At 42.4% G+C, this 19,352-nt stretch overlaps 1 protein-coding gene across 1 annotated transcript in view; it reads right to left on the bottom strand.

Moving 5' to 3' along the window:
* The window catches only part of CUL5 (cullin 5), a 135,194-nt gene that overhangs the window by 58,819 nt on the left and 57,023 nt on the right, over positions 1 to 19,352 (bottom strand). Inside the window, exons 5-9 of the mRNA XM_082248438.1 lie at positions 14,884 to 15,025; positions 11,466 to 11,611; positions 11,303 to 11,383; positions 5,417 to 5,510; positions 3,911 to 4,041 (exon numbers count right to left, since the gene is read on the bottom strand). Of these exons, the coding sequence (XP_082104564.1) occupies positions 3,911 to 4,041; positions 5,417 to 5,510; positions 11,303 to 11,383; positions 11,466 to 11,611; positions 14,884 to 15,025 (594 nt within the window). The remainder of the gene's footprint in view (positions 1 to 3,910; positions 4,042 to 5,416; positions 5,511 to 11,302; positions 11,384 to 11,465; positions 11,612 to 14,883; positions 15,026 to 19,352) is intronic.

The raw sequence follows: 19,352 nt of genomic DNA, 5'->3' as shown, positions 1-19,352 counted from the left end.
GAGAGGACAGATTGTTTGCTAACAATCGGATCGCCTACTGCAATTTCTGCATCTTTTCCGGGGGAAGAAATACCCTCGCCAAGGTGGAGTCCAGAGTCAGGCCCAGATGATCCAGTTTCATTGAAGGTATCAGGGCATATTTTTTTAAATTGACGTTCCAACCGAACTCTTGCAGTGTTTGGACAGTGACAGTCAAATCGCCCAACAGGGCTGAGTAAGAGTCCATCCTCAACAGGAGATTGTCTAGATACCCCAGTACTAAAAATCCCCTGTTGGCGCAGTAATGCCAACACTGGAGCCAGTACCTTGGTGAAAACCCCGGGGGTGGAGGCGAGACCAAAGGGTAATGCTGCAAATTGATAATGCTCCACTCCTACAGTGAAGTGGAGAAAACGGTGGAGTCCAGCGTAGATAGGGATGCTTGCTTGAAGTTTTCCAGGAACTCTACTTAAAGAATAAAGTACAAAAAAAGTTCCCAAAATAAAAAACAGCTAAGACCGAAGTCCCAGCAGGGAACTAGGGCCTGCTCCTAAACTAAGCAGAAAACAAACTAAGGGCTGTAACAGAGTGTGTGGGGTTATGCCTGCAGGGACAGCCCAATAGGCGTGGTGAAAGCTTTTTCCTGCCTAGTGTTCTATTCCTGATGGGAGGAGCATAACCCAGTGGCTAAGATGATATGAAGCTGCGTCTGTCAATGAACGATCGAGAAAATTGGGCTAACTTTAGGGTTTTGTTTTTTTTTTTTTTTTGTTATTCATAAAACTTTTTTTTCCAAAAAAAAAAAAAAAAAAAAAACGCGTTTAAAAAAATTTCTGCGCAAATACAGTGTGACATAAAAAGTTGCTATGACTGCCACTTTATTCCCTAGAGTCTCTGCTAAAAATATATATATATATTTTGGGGTTCTGAGTAATTTTCTAGCAAAGGAATGATGATTTTTACATGTAGGAGCAGAGTGCCAGAAATGACCCGGTATGAAAGTGGTTAAGGATTTTGTAGAGGTCTGGTCGGCAGACCAACATTTGAGCCACCAAACACGCCTAAGGACCACTGCCGAAACAGGCAGTCTAGAAATCAGGGGAGCCGCTTAGAAAGAGGCATCACAGATAAACTGCAGCCCCTGGATGAACTGGTCCGCAAGCTCAGCAAAGGCAGAGGAAAGCTGCTCACCCTCCAGGTCATGGCGTAAAAGTTTAGCCCACTCGGTCAGAGTTTGTAACACCAGGGCAATGGTGAATACCGGCCTAAGTGCCAAACCAGCAACAGTGAACATATTGCGGGCCACAGCCTCTGCCTTCCTGTCAGCCGGATCCTTAAAGGCTGGAGACTCTTCAACCGGAATCATGGTTGCCTTATTCAACCTACAAACTGGGGGATTCACCACCGGTGGAACAATTGACTTTTAGGGAGGGACTCTTCAAAAGGGTACCTCCTTGCAAAATCGCCTAGGGACCACAAAAAGGGACATTTTGGACGTTCCCACTCTTTTGAGACAAATCTGTCAAAACAGAAGGGGAAGGGAAACCCCTTCACCGCTCTAGATGGCTAGTGAGTGCCAAAGGGGACTGGTGCCTCCGCCGCAGCTTTAGCTGTGTCCTCCCATTTTTAAAGTTTCACGCACAGACACAAACATTGTGTTCACCAGAGCCTTTTCCTGCGCAGCTACAGGTGTGGAGGAATCATCCTCACCATCTGAGAAATCAGGGCACGTGGCCATCGACCCCTCAGTGTGGGCGACGTCCGCAGCGGCCAAACCAGATTCAATATCTGAGGAGACAGATGGGGCATGGGAAGGCTTTTTTTGCTAGCCAGCCACCTAAAAGCCACCTCTACCCAGGACACAAAGGAGTTCAGGACCGCCATCAGTGCATCAATGGACTGTTGGGACCCGGAGGGCCCCACGGCCTCCGAGAGGGGGCAAGGTGGGGAAACATGCTCCAAAGACTCTATAAGGAATAAGGGGGCCCCACAAAATGTTTAAAAAACACTGCCAAGGGATACCCCCACCGCGCTGGTAACACCACCCAGCCGTCAGCAACAGAACACCACACGATCCTGCAGCAGAAAGAGGGAGAAACCCCACGAGACTCATCCCCTCACCTGACAGACAGACACCGGCAGCACCAGGATGCAGTGTAATCCATGTGCAGCGTCTAAAAGGAAAAAGAGACCCAGGAGTCAGCAGCAGGGGATAAGAAGGGGCTCCCACAGCCGAAATTGCTGCCCAGAAGGCTCCACTGTCATGGCTGCCGCTATTTTCAATACTAGACCAATGCAAAATGGCCACCAGACTCCAAAAACATGGCCGCCGTATATACAGAATACAGGCCACAACAAAATGGGAGCCCCATGCAGCTCCACGAGGCCCCACACTAGGCCAGGCAACCACACTACCCCAAGAAGTCTCACAGGGACCACCAGGGGCCACCAGGCGCAGAGGAAGGGGGGGTGCCTAAAAGGAAGGAGGGGAACCCAGGGGGTCTGACCATCCCAGGGAGGGGCCCACGTCCACCCCAAAACCCTCCAGGGAGAAAGGGGGACAGCTACTCACCATACCAGGAACAAGGCGGGCACTGCTCCAGACAGAACCTCCTCGCCTTTCCTGGAAGCCAATTACATGGCAAGACACATATAGGAGTGAGGAGCCCAGGCCGTAATGTCACAGAGCCAACTGCTAACCTTGCCGAGTGGTGAGCTTTTCTGACACGAGTGAAATTCGCTGATTTTTGTTTGTATTGTAGGTTTAATTTTAAAGGGGGCATTTTAGGAAAGCTTTCAAATGGAGAGCACTATGGAGATACCTTTTTGTTTTATGTGGTGAAATAACCGTGATAAGGAATGATCGATCACAGGAGTGGAAGGAGGAGAGTATTTTAATGAGAGCACCCAGCAAAGAGTGTAAAGCCCTGACAGTCTGTGGTGAGGAGTGATCTATCCTAGGAGGAGAGAAGGAAATCCACTCATTGTGAACTACAAGAAAAGCCTTGCAAAGCCTTGAATATTTGAGGTGAGCAGGCATTTCACCAAGTGGTGGGATTGCACTTTAAATTAACAAGAAGAAGATTGAAGCGCACGATGGTTGATCATATTGATTGAAAGCCTTTATTTGTTTTGTTTAGGATATATATATATATATATATATATATATATATATATATATAGATATAGATATATATATATATATATATATATATATATATATATATATATATAGATATATATATATATATATATATATATATATATTTGTAATCATCCCTGTTGCAGATTTGGTTATGGTCAGTAGCACTGTACTGTATTTAAAATTACTTTTGGTATTTTTAGTGTGGTGAATCACTAAGTAGTGTACAGCAGCTATTGAATAATTTATTTTCACAGAGGGTTGTTTGTTTTATCGTTTATATACACATAATAAGAGCACTGTTTTGTAGGTAGCGCTAAATGTACACAAATTATTAAACGATAATGTGAAATTAATCTCCATCTCTTCAATTACAATATTTGACTGCTTGTATAGTAAGATAGTAAATAAATAGGAAGTATGAATGCGTCCTCCAGAGTACCCTCTTCCAAATTAGGTAACAGGGCACGATATTTAAGCTGCCCATAGAGGATAGTTAGATAGATCATATTTAAAAAAAAAAAAAAAAAAAAGGAAGATTCCTCCATCCACACATTTGAGGTGGATCTAGAAATCCTCCCTGCTATGCTATTGTATTCTGACAGAGGGGGCTCCTCCGCTCTCCGAATACATTGATCGGTGATAACACCGATACCCTGTTCGAACAAAAAACAGTTAAACAAGAAGTAGTCAAATTTCAATGTATGACTAGCTTTATTCACAGAACTCTATGCAGTTCAGACATGACTGGACTACATGGAACATATGAAATAAGAAAAGACTACTTACAGTAGTAATGGTTTCTGCAGCGGCCACCATGTCTGCTAATCCAGCGCTCACAATGTGCTCCTCAAGGTCCTTTAACATTGGCTCAATTCCACTCGGAACTTTATCCATGAGAGAAAACATTAAGTGCAACTCTATAGAGAGACCAGATAAGAGCTTTAGCCCAGATGGGATCATCCTTCCAAATACACACAAAATACACACCAACCAATATAAAAAAAAAAAAATATGTGTGATACAGAGGAAAAACTGACAAGTGTACCAGTAGATATATACGAGGACGCAAACAAAAGAGTCCATCAGTAACAACTGGAGTCAATGTATCATTTCGGTTAATCAATTAAATCCTCTGTTTCCGAAAAATACTTCTCAATTCTAGTCCATCAAAATCTGCTAATGTCGTGTGTATCTCGACATGAGAAGTATGAGGGCTGTTATGGCTGTTAGAGCCTGTGATCCTTCTATATAGGATCACAGGTCTCTGTGGTCGTTTCACAAGCCCATCCCCCTCACAATTAGAAAACACTCCCCTAGGCTCACACTAACCCTTTGATCACCCCTAGGTTAACCCCTTCCCTGCCAATGTCATTATTACAGTAACAGTGCATATTTTTAGCACCGATTACTGTAGTAATGTCACTGGTCCCCTCAAAAGTGTAAAAAAAAAAAAAAAAAAAAAAAAAAAAAAAAAAAAAAAATCGCACAGGTGATCAAATACCACCAAAAGAAAGCTCTATTTGTGGGGAAAAAAGGGCATCAATTTTATTTTGGTACAGCGTTGCATGATCGCGCAATTGTCCGTTAAATTAAAGCAGTGCCGAATCGCAAGAAAATGGCCTGGTCATTAAGGGGGCAACTCCTTCCGGACCAGAACTGGTTAAGAAAGTTATATTTCAAATTTTGCTTAATTTACCTGAATATAAAAGCCCAACTATAATTTTTTTTTGAATAAAGTGGTGAAAAATTAGACGCTCCAACAGGTTTTAAATGTGGTCTGTGTCCTTCACATGCTGTCCTGAGACCTTTCACCTGGATAGTAAGAAGGAAAGGGGGAAATCTATCTTTCAGCACTTTCCCACTGTATGCATGACTTAAGGTAAATAAAAAAAAATAATACTAACCGGTCCCCCTGCTGGTGCATGTGATCTTTGCTCTCTTGCATCTATACTGGCCACAGAATCATCAGCATCCACACACTTCTGGGTGTGTTCAATACCCGTTTTCACCCTCTAGCTGCAACATCACTTACTTTCTCTTGGACACTCTACTGATGTAGCAGCAAGCGGGTGGAACCAAAGAGTGCAGCAAAGAGCAAAGGATGGTAAAGATAATTCATTTGGGGTGCTCTGCAACAGAATGAAGTTCAGAGGCGTGGAAGGGGGGACAGGTATTAGTACTATTTTTTAGTTTTGTTTATAGAGGCAGAGTAGTTTTTTGGGGGCAAGTCTAGTTAAAAAGGTGCACTTTTATCTTTACATTAGGAATACAAGTTTACTAGTAACTACTTACTTTCTGTCTCATTGCGTTTGATCATTCCTTGGCACTCAGCTAAAATGGTTTCTTTGAAGGATGTCACCAGGGCATTAACGCAGCACTCCATGAGCTGTAATTTGGAGCATATATAATTAAAATAAACATTTATTTTATGAAAGTCTGTGTGAACAGGTGCACTTAAATCACATCTATAAGCTTACTTTTTTTTTTTTTTTTTTTTAGTTGTGGATTTTGCAATGAGAGCTTAGAACCTCAGTTAGGTTTTTATTTCTGAAAACATAAAAAGGGCTAGAGAAAAGAAAAGGGCATCTTGCAACGGGTAAATATACAGTACCCAAACAAACCAATAAATAAAATAATGCAGCGCCTCCAAATATAGTCAATTACAAGCTTAAAGCATGTACCATCAACACAGCATTCATAATGAGCAAAAAGCATCCCCCCATATTCAAAAATAATAATCAAAAATAAATCAGTGTAAATAAAGCTCACTGCAAAAAAGTCCAAAATATGTGATAAATATCATGCTAACGAAAGTGTCTTTTGGAAGTGGCGGTGAGACGTCAGCATGTAGCGCCTGCTCCAACGCGTTTTCTTTTTTTTATAATGAAATGTTTTCTAAATATTCAGAAAGACAAAATGCAGAATAGACAACAAGAATCACATAGAAGTAAAAAACAAATTCCACTTCTGATGCACATATTTAAAATAATCCACCAAATACAGGAGGCACATTACATACATCCATACATACATACATACATACATACAAGTCAAGCGTATATCAGACACCAAATGCACCCGGGTTCTCCACCCATCCCCACATCATTGCCATTACAGGTGTGGGGGCGACTAGGCGGGGGCAAGCCAAGGCACGATAGGAACCCCCTTCATACATACACACCTGATATGGTCAATCAAGTACGTGTATAGTGGTCAGATGTGGCCTAAATAGATCAGCAAAATAAGGGAAGGAAAGGGTAATGGGGGAAGGAAAACGAACCTTCAGGAAAAAAAGAATACAGGGAAGATAGCAATCAATTTAACCACTAATGTTGGGTATGGCTATAGGGTAATCAGGTAGCAAATACATACACATCTGAGGTAGAGTATAGGGATCACAATTAGTTAGTAGGTATTTCAAAGCAATAATACATCCAGCCTGACCACGTGTCTCTAAATTTGTCTTGTTGGTCTTTGACCACGTTTATTCATCTCTCAGCTTCCATGATAGCTTCAACCTCCCTTTTCCTGTCCAGCAACATGGGACATACTGATTGTTTCCAGTATTTAGGGATCAGGGATTTAGCTGCATTTAGCAATTATGGAGTGACACTCCTCTTATATACTTGAGTCAATGAAGGGGCCCTGTGGAAAAGGAAATTTAAGAGAGAGAATCTTATGGGACAAAGGGTCGTTTTCTGGATCCATGGAGTAATTGCTTCCCAAAAGGCCCTAATCATGGGACCTGTCCACCATATTTGAAGAAGTGTGCTCCGTTAGTTGCACCCCCTTCAGCAGCGATCATGGCTGCTGGAAACATCTGGGCTAGGTGGGACGGGGCCCTATACCATCTAGAGATAAATTTATAGGATTTTTCTTGAGTACGTAAGCCAACGAAAGAAGTGTGTGTGAATTTAACCATCCTTTGTATCTGTAAAGGACGTAAATGCTGACCTCTCTCTCTCCCAATCTCGAATATAACAGGGGACAGATTTGGTTTCTGAGCTAAGCACGAGTTTATACGTTTGTGACAATAAGTGTTTGGAATCTGGGAGATCAAGGCATAGGGATTCAAGTGTATTGAATTGTCGTAGTCAGGGTTGTATTTTACTAAGAAAGTCTGTTAGTTGGCGATGTCTCCAGGATGCAAACGGGATAGTTCCGTATGAAACCTGTATCACAGAAGAGGAAGACAAAGCGCCCTTGGGGGCATATTTGGCAAATGCAACTTTCCCGTCTGAGCCCCTGGAGCCAAAGAATTCTGGTTCTTCTCTGGGTGAAAAAAAAACAGGGATAGCCCCCACGAGGTGCCAATGGGGATGTTTGGGGAGCGAATTGGCCCGAGGCATTCAATCGGTCCCATGTTGACAAAGATGCTCGAGTCATTGGGGATGTCCAGTTCAAAAGACCTCTAAAGGATGATGGAATCCAAGGGGTGCTTGCAAGATTCCTACCCGCCATAGTTTCTTCCAGCAGAACACATAATTTATTTGAGGAGTCGTGACACCAATTCAATATACAAACTAGTGCCATGGCTTTGTAGTAAAAAGCTATGTCAGGGAGTCCAACACCACCGTCCAATTTGTGTCTGCGGAGATCATGGGCTAGTCTAGGGTGTCTGTCCTTCCACACAAAGGATGCTCTACATAGTCACTTAAAGAAAATCTGAGGTAATGTTATTGGTACGGTATAAAAGGATATAGATTATTCTGGGCAAGATAGTCATCTTAAGGACATTTATCCTTCCGAACCATGTCAAGGGATGTCCACTCCAGGTCTGTAGGTCTTTCATTATTCCCGTCAATAGAGTACCATAGTTAAGGTCATGGAGAAGTTTCTGGTCAGGGGTAATGTGTGTGCCTAAGTAAGGTAGGGAGTCTGTTCACCAAACAAAAGAGAAGGAAGATTGCAAGGATAACGTTAATGGGCAATAGCTCAGATTTCCCAAAAGTTAGAAAAAAGGCCGAATTTATGCACTTCGGACATTAACACCGATAATGAGACTTGGAGGTTTGAGAGGTAGAATAAGAGGTTATCTGCGTAAGCAGATCGTTTATGTTCCATGGAACCCATGCGGATCCCGGAAATATCTACATTCCCCCTGACTGTCCTTAAAAAGGTTCTAAGACCAGGGCAAATAGTAAATTGGACAGGTGGGCATCCTTGCCTAGTCCTATTGCGTATGCTAAAATAGTCGGAGAGTGTACTATTGACTTTGACCCTAGCCCTAGGTTTGGCATAAAGGACCAGAACCCATTCCAGCATACGGTCACCTAGCCACTATCCCCGAACTATCCCCGAACGAATGTCATATAGGTCCACTTCGTCCTGTCAAAGGCCTTTTCGGCATCCATTGACAAAAACTGCATTGGGTGTCTGATTCCTCCATTGGAGGAATAATTCAGCTAAGGAGAAGGCGACCCCGGGGGAGAAAAAAAACACTGCTTCCCCAGGACTGTCGCCCCGTCTGCAAATATGCAGATCAGAAAGTCCCTAGTCAGTGGACCTGCCTAATGGGGGGCAAGTGACTGAGGGCATGTAGAGAGCACTCACACCCCAGGCAAAACTATAAAAACAAAACAGATTAAATGCAAATTTTAGTGGCCGTAAACAGATCGAGCTTGCCAATTGTGTCCATGGCATAACAATAAAAAGTTCAAAATAATTGGCGAGACAATCAACGTAATAGTAACGTGGGGAGAAGTCCCCGATAAAGCCCTAGATTGAAAAAATAAGATGAGTGTTAAACAAGATGGGATGTAAGGCAAAATCTATGGGTAATTACCGGGTAGTCCCCGCCACCAGGACAGCAAGCAACTCACACAGCTTGCGGTCTGGCCAACATTCAGGAGGGAGAAGAGAATGCTAAGCTTTGGTTGCAATGACCACGCCGATTCTTGCGATGAGACCTGAGCGGAGCCTGGCGCCATCTCTCAGGGTGTTGTAGAAGAGGGAGAGAGCTGTTCAACCTCCAATCTGGAAAATCAGTTGGTGGAAGGTCCAACGTTTCCATGAAGTGCTGTAGGTCATCTTTGGTGTGGAGGACAGCGGTTGTCCCATTTTGAGTAGCTGTCAGGAGAAAAAAAAAAAAACCCCAGCGGTAGACGACATCCACCCTGCGCAGGGCCTCAAGGGGAGGGCATACAGCTCGTCGTTGCATAAGAGTGTGCCACGATAAATCGGGAAATAAGGAGAGTTGAGCCCCATCAAAGTCAATAGTGGGTTTGCCACGCACTGCTTGCATGATCGCCTCCTTCACAGAGTATTTGCGGAGTTTACAGATAACATCCCTTGGTCTATCAGTGTCCTGAGGGACAGGTAGCAGGACACGGTGAACCCTGTCTACCTTGATAACATCAGGGTCTGCATCACCCAGGAGTTGGCGCAAAGGCCCTGTACTGTAGGGAGCATATCAGGAGCACGCATGGCCTTTGACAGACCACGCATGAGAATGTTCTATCGCCGGTCTCTGTTTTCGTAATCATCAAGCTGATCTAATAGGGTATTCAAAACCTGTTCATGTTGTATAGTGGTGTCTTGCATTGTGGTAATGGATTGCATGATGTCATCAGATCCATTCTCTAAATCTTCCACCTTGTGCCCCAGAGCTACTGTATCCGCTCTCAAACCCTCTACTGCCTGCTTGCAGGACTGTTGTACTGCAGCTATCAATTGTTGGATGTCTGCCTTGGTGGGGAGGGCTCTAATATGTTCCCTGATGTCCCATTCTGCTTCTGCAGTGTTTAGCTCAGAGGGAGGAGAGAACTGTCCTGCTAAGTGAATAGAGGCTGAAGGGCTAGAATACTGGACCTGTGGTGTTGAAGACAGTCCTGGGAAGCTGCCGCTGGGAGCAGGAGAAGATGGCTGTGATGCCTCGTGGCTGGAGGCTGCGGGTCTGGAGCTGGCTGTGTGCAGGGTGAAGAAGGCTTGGGGCCCGCTCGCAGTGTGTCTGCAACTGCCAGGTGGCTGCGAGGCGGTGCAGCTCTGAGAAGGCATCATTTGGCTGGCAGAGGATAGCAGAAAGCGGCTGCTAGAGGTGGAGAAATGCCCAGGGACGTCGAAGCTCACGACTGGAGCATCCTCACAGCATGACGGCCAGGCCACGCCCCCGTCCCAATGTGAATACCTCTTCAGGGACGTTAGTACGCTATTTGGGGCAGGAGCTACATGCTGACGTCTTACTGTCACTTTCCTGCCTGGAACTGGAAGCTCTTTTTTGGTGAGAAGAGGTACTGCAAGGTGTCCCCGCTGTGGGAATGGAGCTGGTTGACCACATGTAAAGGATTGTTGACACAAATGCGCATGTTGCTGCTTTTGTCTGGTAGCTTTAATGTCAGTGAGTGCATTTTAGCTCTGCTGCTCACGCATGGTGGTGAGGAGTACCATTAGCTGGTGGAAGACAGTTTCTTTGCTGTTATATTTATCACATGGACTTTACTCACACATGATTTATTTTTTATGATAATTTTTGAATAGAGTAGATGCTTTTTGCACATTATGAATGCTGCGTTTATAGCACACGCTTTAAGCTTTTAATATTCTATATGTGGAGGCGCTGCTTTATTTACTTTATAGACTGTTATTTTGGTATCCAAGTTAGAGAAAAAAAACAAATGTACTGGTGACAAAGTGATTGCAAAGTCCAAAAATTTGAGTTGTAATAAGAACAGGAATAGAAAATAAATCTTTGAATGAGGGCACTTGTTCCAGTTACAACTAGAATTCCCTCATGTGGGAAAAATTTCCTCTCAATTTCTGTTGCGTATACAGTACAGGATTTGAAGGCAAATTTCCCCGATGGGACAGAGATAGGGGGGGGGGGGAATTACCATTCCATAAATGATCCAAAAAAAAGTTTTGCCTTTAGATATCCTTTAAAGTGACCTGATTATAAGAGAAGTGTAAGGGCTGTCATTGCTGGTACCCTTCTAAAAATGATTGTTGTCTGGCTGCTTCCAGCATGAATACTTTTCCAAGTCACAGACCTGGAACATACATCCTGCAAATTCGTATGAAAAAATTGTCAGAATTCCTTCTCTTTATACTTGTATCAGGTCAATGGCTCAACTTATTGAAGTCCATTCAACAATGAAGGAAAGGTCAGCAATTCAGCTTGTGAGACTCTCATGACAGGTGTCATACATTTACAAATACTAGAAATTCTTTCAGCACACTCACCGCTTGCACAGAGTTACATTCTTGCCTTGTCTCTAAGTATCGTTGGGCTCTCTTCTCTTCTTCTTTTAGTTTAGCATCTGCCTGTTCAGAGTGAAATATCCGTTATAAAGAGATTCTCTTCTAGAAGGCACACAGATGTTACACATTTCCAATATCATCTTACGTATTTCATGTAATTCTGTACACCATTTTGCTGGAGGTAGGAAGGGGCCTGGGTTCGGTAAAACCTCTCCGTAGAATCTAAATAGGCTTTTTCAAAATTATCCCGATAGATCTGCAGTTTGTATTCTGGATTTGAACAAAGATTAACTGAAAACCAAAACACAAAACGAAACAGGAAATCAGAAAACACTTCCACATAAGTACATATGCTTTGTCTCCCAGTGCGGCCATAATCATGCATCAGACTAGAGACTGATTCATAACTTATGAAGTTAGTCAACCAACAATGACTACTGCCAGCATTGCAGATTTGCTCAGTTGAAAGTTTTTATATGTATATATATCTCGAGTTGTATATGCATTGATGTGTGGTGGTGTGATTCTCTCATTTATATTTTACATTGCATTTAGTGTTTAAAACCTCTGTTCACTATCTAAAAGTTTCTTTTAGCCACATTTATGGTGGCTGTGCTTAATATTATTCTCTTCCCGCACACAATCTGTATATACACATTTCTCAGCATGAGTCCTCGTACTGAGGAAACATTTTTAAATGTCCTTCCTTTGACAGCTAATGGCCAACACTATGCACAGCTGCAAGCTGTCAAATCTGGCTGTCCCTGATAGATTTCGTCACCAATAATAACCAGAAAACATTTGGAGTGGATCCCGATCATGCTATCACTAGACTTCAACCAGGAGAAAAAATGTTTTCAGTCTGTAAATGGCATTGTGCCCCTTTTATAGATTGATATGAATATAGTAATAGTGAGGCAAAGGGTGATACCCACAACATCCAATCAAAATTCATCTTCCAGTTTTTTTTTTTCACTTTGGTAAGCAATTCTGATGTTGTTAATATTGGTATCCATATTAGAGTTTTGAATATGTAAACAAATACGCGCTTAGGATATGATAGAACACAGATACAGCCGGCTGCAGCCTACCTCTATAACTATAATCCTATACCTCTATAAACTATAATTTTACCAATTCTCCAAGGAGTAATATATTTTCTATATATTTTTTATGATTATTGCACTATTGCACTTTATTTAGGGTGCACGCTAATTATTAGTAAGTGATTTATAGGCAGCGCCATATTAGAGTTTTGTTCTCTGTGCAGTCTTCCTGAACAAAGCAGTTCCTTGCTCTTCTGCAGTCAGCACAGAGATCCTGCTGTGTTGACGACCCAGGGCAGCAGTGACCTTACTACCCCCACTCATGTGATAGTGCTTGGTCCTACTGATTTGCCTGCTAGGCCCAGACACTATTATAGGATAGCGGCTTACATGCTCCCCCATGCTTGGAAGTTCTGGGTAGTGTCACTGGCTGCAGAGGAGCAAAGAGCTGCAAGAAAGTGCGAGTGATGCAAGTATACTGGAGTAATAGACTGCTCCTTCTATAGACCCTGTCACTTTGCCTTGCTTGGGCACAATAACCGTCTTTTTAGAAATCTCATATATGCAATATTTATTCAAGCCATATTAAAACAGCCTTGCTAGGACTGGAAAGAACAGTAACAAAAAGGACCTAAACACTTACTTTTAGAAAAGAAAATACAGTTTCAAGCTACCCTCCATGCAGGTCACCCACTTCAAGGCCTAAGCATCTGGTCATGTGACCTAGCTAAAGGGGGTATGAGCTGGCTGATCGTCCCCTTCAGCACTGTTCATATGATCAAGAATCCAGGAATTAAGACACATAACAACAAAAGGAGCTTGGAGCAGCATTATCTCCAGGAAAAGGTAATGCCGGATACACACAAAGTTTTTTTCATTCAACCCAGTGATCTTCCTGCTGAATTATTGTGTTTTATACAACAAAAGGAATGACTGCACTTCCGATAAGTTTCAAAAAAGGAGTGTCTTTATTCCACATCAATCGAATTGGCAAATACAGATACACACTGTGAGTGCAGGACAATCGGTGGACGCGTTTCACGACTGGATATGTCGCTTATTCATCACCAAGTTCACTCTGGATGTGCATCGGCCATATATACACCCCATACATACAGCTGGCAACAATTGGAGTCATCAAACTAGTTGTTCCTCCCCTTGGTCAGCTGTTGGGAATCTATAGCTAGATTGCACAGACAGAGTGATCCCAACAAATTCCAAACTTCAAAACACTTGTGCAAAAAACATTTTACATATATGGATGTCAATCAAAATGAATATCCTTAGTGGTAAGTGTTCAAGTAAAGAAAAATGGAAAAACATCAATAATAAAAACATATTCAGTGTATGTGGTACGTTTATCATATATATAAAAAGAGAATATATGTGTATATGAAGTATAAATGAAAAGAATATGTATTAAAGACCTTGTCACAAGGTCTTTAATACATATTCTTTTCATTTATACTTCATATACACATATATTCTCTTTTTATATATATGATAAACGTACCACATACACTGAATATGTTTTTATTATTGATGTTTTTCCATTTTTCTTTACTTGAACACTTACCACTAAGGATATTCATTTTGATTGACATCCATATATGTAAAATGTTTTTTGCACAAGTGTTTTGAAGTTTGGAATTTGTTGGGATCACTCTGTCTGTGCAATCTAGCTATAGATTCCCAACAGCTGACCAAGGGGAGGAACAACTAGTTTGATGACTCCAATTGTTGCCAGCTGTATGTATGGGGTGTATATATGGCCGATGCACATCCAGAGTGAACTTGGTGATGAATAAGTGACATATCCAGTCGTGAAACGCGTCCACCGATTGTCCTGCACTCACAGTGTGTATCTGTATTTGCCAATTCGATTGATGTGGAATAAAGACACTCCTTTTTTGAAACTTATCGGAAGTGCGGTCATTCCTTTTGTTGTATGAAGCTATCCTGGATTGCGGATCCGACCGGCACCTGATTCCAGCCTCACCTAGAGCGGTCTTCCCTGTTTGGATTCGACTTATTGTGTTTTGACAGACGAACTGTCCCCCTAGTCAACCGCGCTAGAACACAGCTGCGAGTGCTGATTGGATGCTCGTTTTCCAGCATATTCATTCTACAGAAGCCGGTCATGAGACCTGCTTCTGTCGAATGGGGAGCCTTGCATAGGGGCCGAAAGCCAGACAGTAACTGCCAAACCGACCGTTTTTTGCCTGTGTGTACCTAGCTTAGGTGTATTAGCCTTTCTTATTTTTTCTTTATCAACCTCAATAAAAATGTTAACAATGCTTTACCTTATCATTTGAGTGTAGGTCCACTTTAGTAAAATGACAGCAGTATATTATTCATAGAATACAATACACAACAATAGACCATTATATTTTTGTACACACTGCTTTCTGGGGAGAGAGAAAGTAATTACCCCAACAAAGAAAAAAAATCTGGCACACTAACATAATGTTCATATATATTGTAAAAAAGATTGCTAGCACATTTTGTAACACATACCATAGGATTCTCTAACACCAATAACTAATTGGGAATCAAATGCTTCCCCTAACCGTTCAGCATGAACCAATTTCATTGCACTATCCTGAAGACGATTCTTTATATTAGAAAATATAGATTCATTCCACGTATCCAGCATCAGCTGCAAGACAAAAAATAAAACCAAGTGAAAAAGGAAATACAAGTATATCACCTTGCACAAGAAACATTGTTTCATCCTGAATTAGGAGCCCCCTTTCACACGAGCAGTCCGATCAGGTCCACCTGTCCATTTTTCAGGCAGACCCGATCAGACCCTCCATTCTCATCCATGGGCAGTCGAATGTAAACAGACTTGTGTCCAGAAAGCAATAGGTTTTTTCTTAAAGCAGTATTAAACCCCAAAACAAAAAGGTAACATTTTGCTGCTTACCAATCCTAGGATGTGGTGGCAGCATTCGTTTTCTTTTTTTTCCTGTTGTTTCACCTGGTGATCAAGCCAGTAACACACCTCTTGTTATAGAGTGTCTGCATACTGGATAAAGTAGTAAAGCAGACACCTTTGGACAGCAGCATTATTACTCTGGGGAGAGGGTAGTGTTAATCTGGCCATATACATTATATATATATATATATATATATATATATATATATATATATATATATATATATATATAGAAATTTAGGTGGTTTACTAGAAGTCAGTCTACCGATCGACTTCTGTTGAACCGCCATCTGTATTTCTTTGCTTGATCAGCACAGTAGGCAATAGACTGCAGCACTGATTTGCCCACTGTCAAAATTCAATGGCACAGCAAGTAGGATTCCTGTATCTACATCGAGTGTGTGGATGGGGGAATCCGATTAGTTTTTTTTTTTTCCATTCAACCTGCTGGCGGAAAGAAAAAAAAAAATGGACTTATCTATGGCCAGCCTTAGACTAGCATATTTAGATGAATTACAGCTAACAAGTTATTAGCAGTCACAGCAAACATTTTTTTATTGTTTTGTCTTTTGGGATAAAGGTTTTACATAGATGAATAAAAACTGACAATTGTAAGCAACCCTGCCAGTGTTAAAAAGTGGTTCTAAATCCTAAACTTTTTTACCTTCATGAATCCTTTGCATTAAGGTAAAAAAAATGTTTAGGCCTCAGTTTAGGCCCCTCATCCTCCCTTTTACTAACCTCAGCCCTTCAATTTGATCCAGCGCTGTGCTCATCTGCAGCTCTTTTCTCCCCTCACTTTTGGGTCTCACTGGCTTTGATGGGGCACCGGGAGCCACTGGACCCAGTAGCGGGGCTCGGGAGCTGGAACACACAAGTACCCCCCCATGTTGGCAATGGTCAGAGAGGAGGAGGAGCCAGGAGCGCCAACGGAAGACCCAAGAAAGGGAGGTTCTGAGCAGTTTAATTCTACAGAGCAGGTAATGCCTCGTTTCCACTGAGCGGAACGGTTCGGGTCGGTACAGTTTGGAATGGTTAGAATGGTCTGGTCTATTCAGGTGAGCGTTTCCACTGCAAGTCGGGCCACCAGGGACCATGCGGGGTTTACACCAAATGAGGCGTTTGCTTTGCTCTTTCATTTGAGGTGAGCATTGAAGTTTTCCTGTCCGCCAATCAGTGGAATCTATCGTGTGACGCCAGTAGCTCCGCCCTAACCGTACCGTTTCCTATGGCCCTACATCTGAAGCAGGACTAGGAATGGTGCGGTTTGGTTCGGTTGTATGGGCCACTTTCATAATGGAAACACTCAAATTAGCGTACCGTACCGAACCGAACCGCTCAGTGGAAACGAGGCATTAGTGTACAGCAGTGTTAATTTTGGCAGCAAATTTCAATTTCGTTTTAGTCTTAGTCTTAGGACTAAAATGGCATTTTAGTCCAATTTTAGTCTTCTGCAAGCGTTTTAGTTTTAGTCGTATTTAGTCGACTAAAACTCCAGTACATTTTAGTCATCTAAATGGTCATGGTCAGGTCAGAGAGGAGGCCTGTAATGCTGCTGCCTGCAGTCAGTGCAGTGAGTGCACACAGTGCTGCTCAGAGTGCTGGATGGGGGTCTCAGGTTTAAGGGTGGTCTCTGGTCGGACTCTGAACTAAAGTTGTTGAACAGGATGGGCCGGGCAGGCCTCAGTCGCCTATATGCACGCACATAGTCCTGGATGGATGGCAGAATCAAATGCCAGTGGTGACTGGTGAGTGGTCTGAGGGGACTCAGGGAGGCAGTATTAGCTGGCCTGGCTGTTAACTCACAGTGGGTGCTCTGCTCTGGATGTGGTGGTGGCCGGGTGCCAGTGCCGAGTCAGGCCTGGCGCGTCTGGCTGTAGTGCTGCAGATGCAGTGCTCTGGTGAGGTCAGGTGACTGGTCTCGAGTCGACTCTCTTGTAGTAGTCCACTCCTCACGTCGGACGTCACGGGGCACGCCACGCCAGACGCCACACAGGCGGAGCTCCGTGAAAACCGGAAGTTGGGTAAACGTCCCTGCCTCACATTTGGCACTTTTCCACTGCAAGTACCGGCTCGGCTCTACTCGGCCCTGCTTGGCCCGGTTTGCTTTTCCACTGCTGGTACCGCATGGTACGGTGTTGGAACGGTTCGGTACGATATGGTTTGGGTGGGATAAAAACGATTCTCTGACCAATCAGTGGTAGTAGTGACTGCATGCAAAGGATTGTGGGATATGGTACCGGGTATGGTACCTCTTGGAACCACAATCGAGGTGGTACTGTTTTTGAGAGCCGTACCGTTCAGTTCCATGCAGTGGAAAAGCAACGCCGCGCTGTACCGTACCGAACCATTCCTACACCGTACCATGCAGTGGAAAAGCACAAAAGCTAGCTGAACCGTTCAGTTCCATGCAGTGAAAAAGCGCCAATACTCGTTTAGTTTTCGTTCGTTAACGAAAACGGATTTGATTTTCGTCATAGTTGTCGTCATTTGACGAAAATGTGCTGTACTTTGCGTCTCATTTTCGTCAGTTGAAAAATGCCGGTGACGAAAGCGATGACAAAAACGTTTTCGTTGACAAAATTAACACTGCTGTAAACTCCATATGCTGTAATGTCATTGCACATATTACCTGAATATATTACCAACATTAAATATTAGGGAAAAATATAAGAAAAGCCTTTTTCTTAATTGTTTAGTTTTCAGCAGCTTAGTAGATGCTCCTTACTTATGCGTATGCGGTGGTGCAATACATGTTTAAACTTTAATGTGCGATTATTACATGCTCTGGATGGAATTGTGTTACCGATATAGAAATGGCCAGCAGAGGAGTGTTAATTTTGATGATGTCAATTTTTTATTTAGTTTTAGTTATAGTCTTATGACTAAAATGCCATTTTAGTTTTAGTCATATTTTAATCGACTAAAATTGTGTTAATTTAGTCGACGAAAATGTTTTAGTCGGTTTTAGTCGACGAAATTAACACTGGTGTACAGAGTTATAGAGTTTGTTATTTTGTTGTTTTTTTTTTTTTCAAAAACATTTTTTCCTTTACAATCACTTTAAATGCTTTGTCTCTGTCCTCTAACTGCTACTTTATCTGGACAACTCAGTCTGTTAAAGTAGGTTGAAAAATAACAGACTTACTGGCAGGGTCACCAGGTAAAAAGCCTTAAAAATATATAAAAATAAAAATCAATGCAACCACCAAATCTAGGAATGGTGAGCTGCAATTTAATAATTTTTTTGGGGTAAAATACTGCTTTAAATCTTTTCTACAAGCAGGTCATATTGACATGTTTAGGTTTTTTAGGCAATCACAAAGCAAATCAGCTGTATTAGTACCAGCAAGTAGTACAGTCTATTGTGCAGGCTAGTGTCAGTGTTGACTCCAGAAGATGTGGGCGTTTCAGCATATTTCACTGCTTTTTTTATTTTATTTAATGTGAAGTGTTACATACATTCAGGTGTCTGCACAGCAGCGCCTCATGTTGCTGTGGGATGATACAATGCCTTGAAAAAAGTATTCATACCCCTTGAAATTTTCCACATTTTGTGATGTTACAACCAAAAATGTAGATGTATTTTATTGGGATTTTATGTGATAGACCAACACAAAGTGGAACATAATTGTGAAGTGGAAGGAAAATAATAAATGGTTTTCACAATCTTTTACAAATAAATATGTGAAAAGTGTGGCATGCATTTGTATTCCCCCTGAGTCAATACTTTGTAGAATCCTCTTTCACTGCAATTACAGCTGCAAGTCTTTTTGGGCATGTTTCTACCAGCTTTGCCAATCTAGAGAGTGACATTTTTGCCCATTCTTCTTTGCAAAATAGCTCAAGCTCTGTCAGATTGGATGGAGAGCATCTGTGAACAGCAAATGTTCAAGTCTTGCCACAGATTCTGAATTGGATTTAGGTCTGGACTTTGACTGGGTCATTCTAACACATGAATATGCTTTGATCTGACCATTGTATTGTAGCCCTGGCTGTATGATTAGGGTCGCCGTCCTGCTGGAAGGTGAACCTCTGCCCCAGT

The sequence above is a fragment of the Pelophylax lessonae genome (assembly GCF_965119305.1).
Source record: "Pelophylax lessonae genome assembly, chromosome: 2".
NCBI classification, from domain to species: Eukaryota; Metazoa; Chordata; class Amphibia; order Anura; family Ranidae; genus Pelophylax; species Pelophylax lessonae.
The sequence above is the reverse complement of the archived record's forward strand: the minus strand, read 5'-3'. Positions and strand labels throughout refer to the sequence as shown.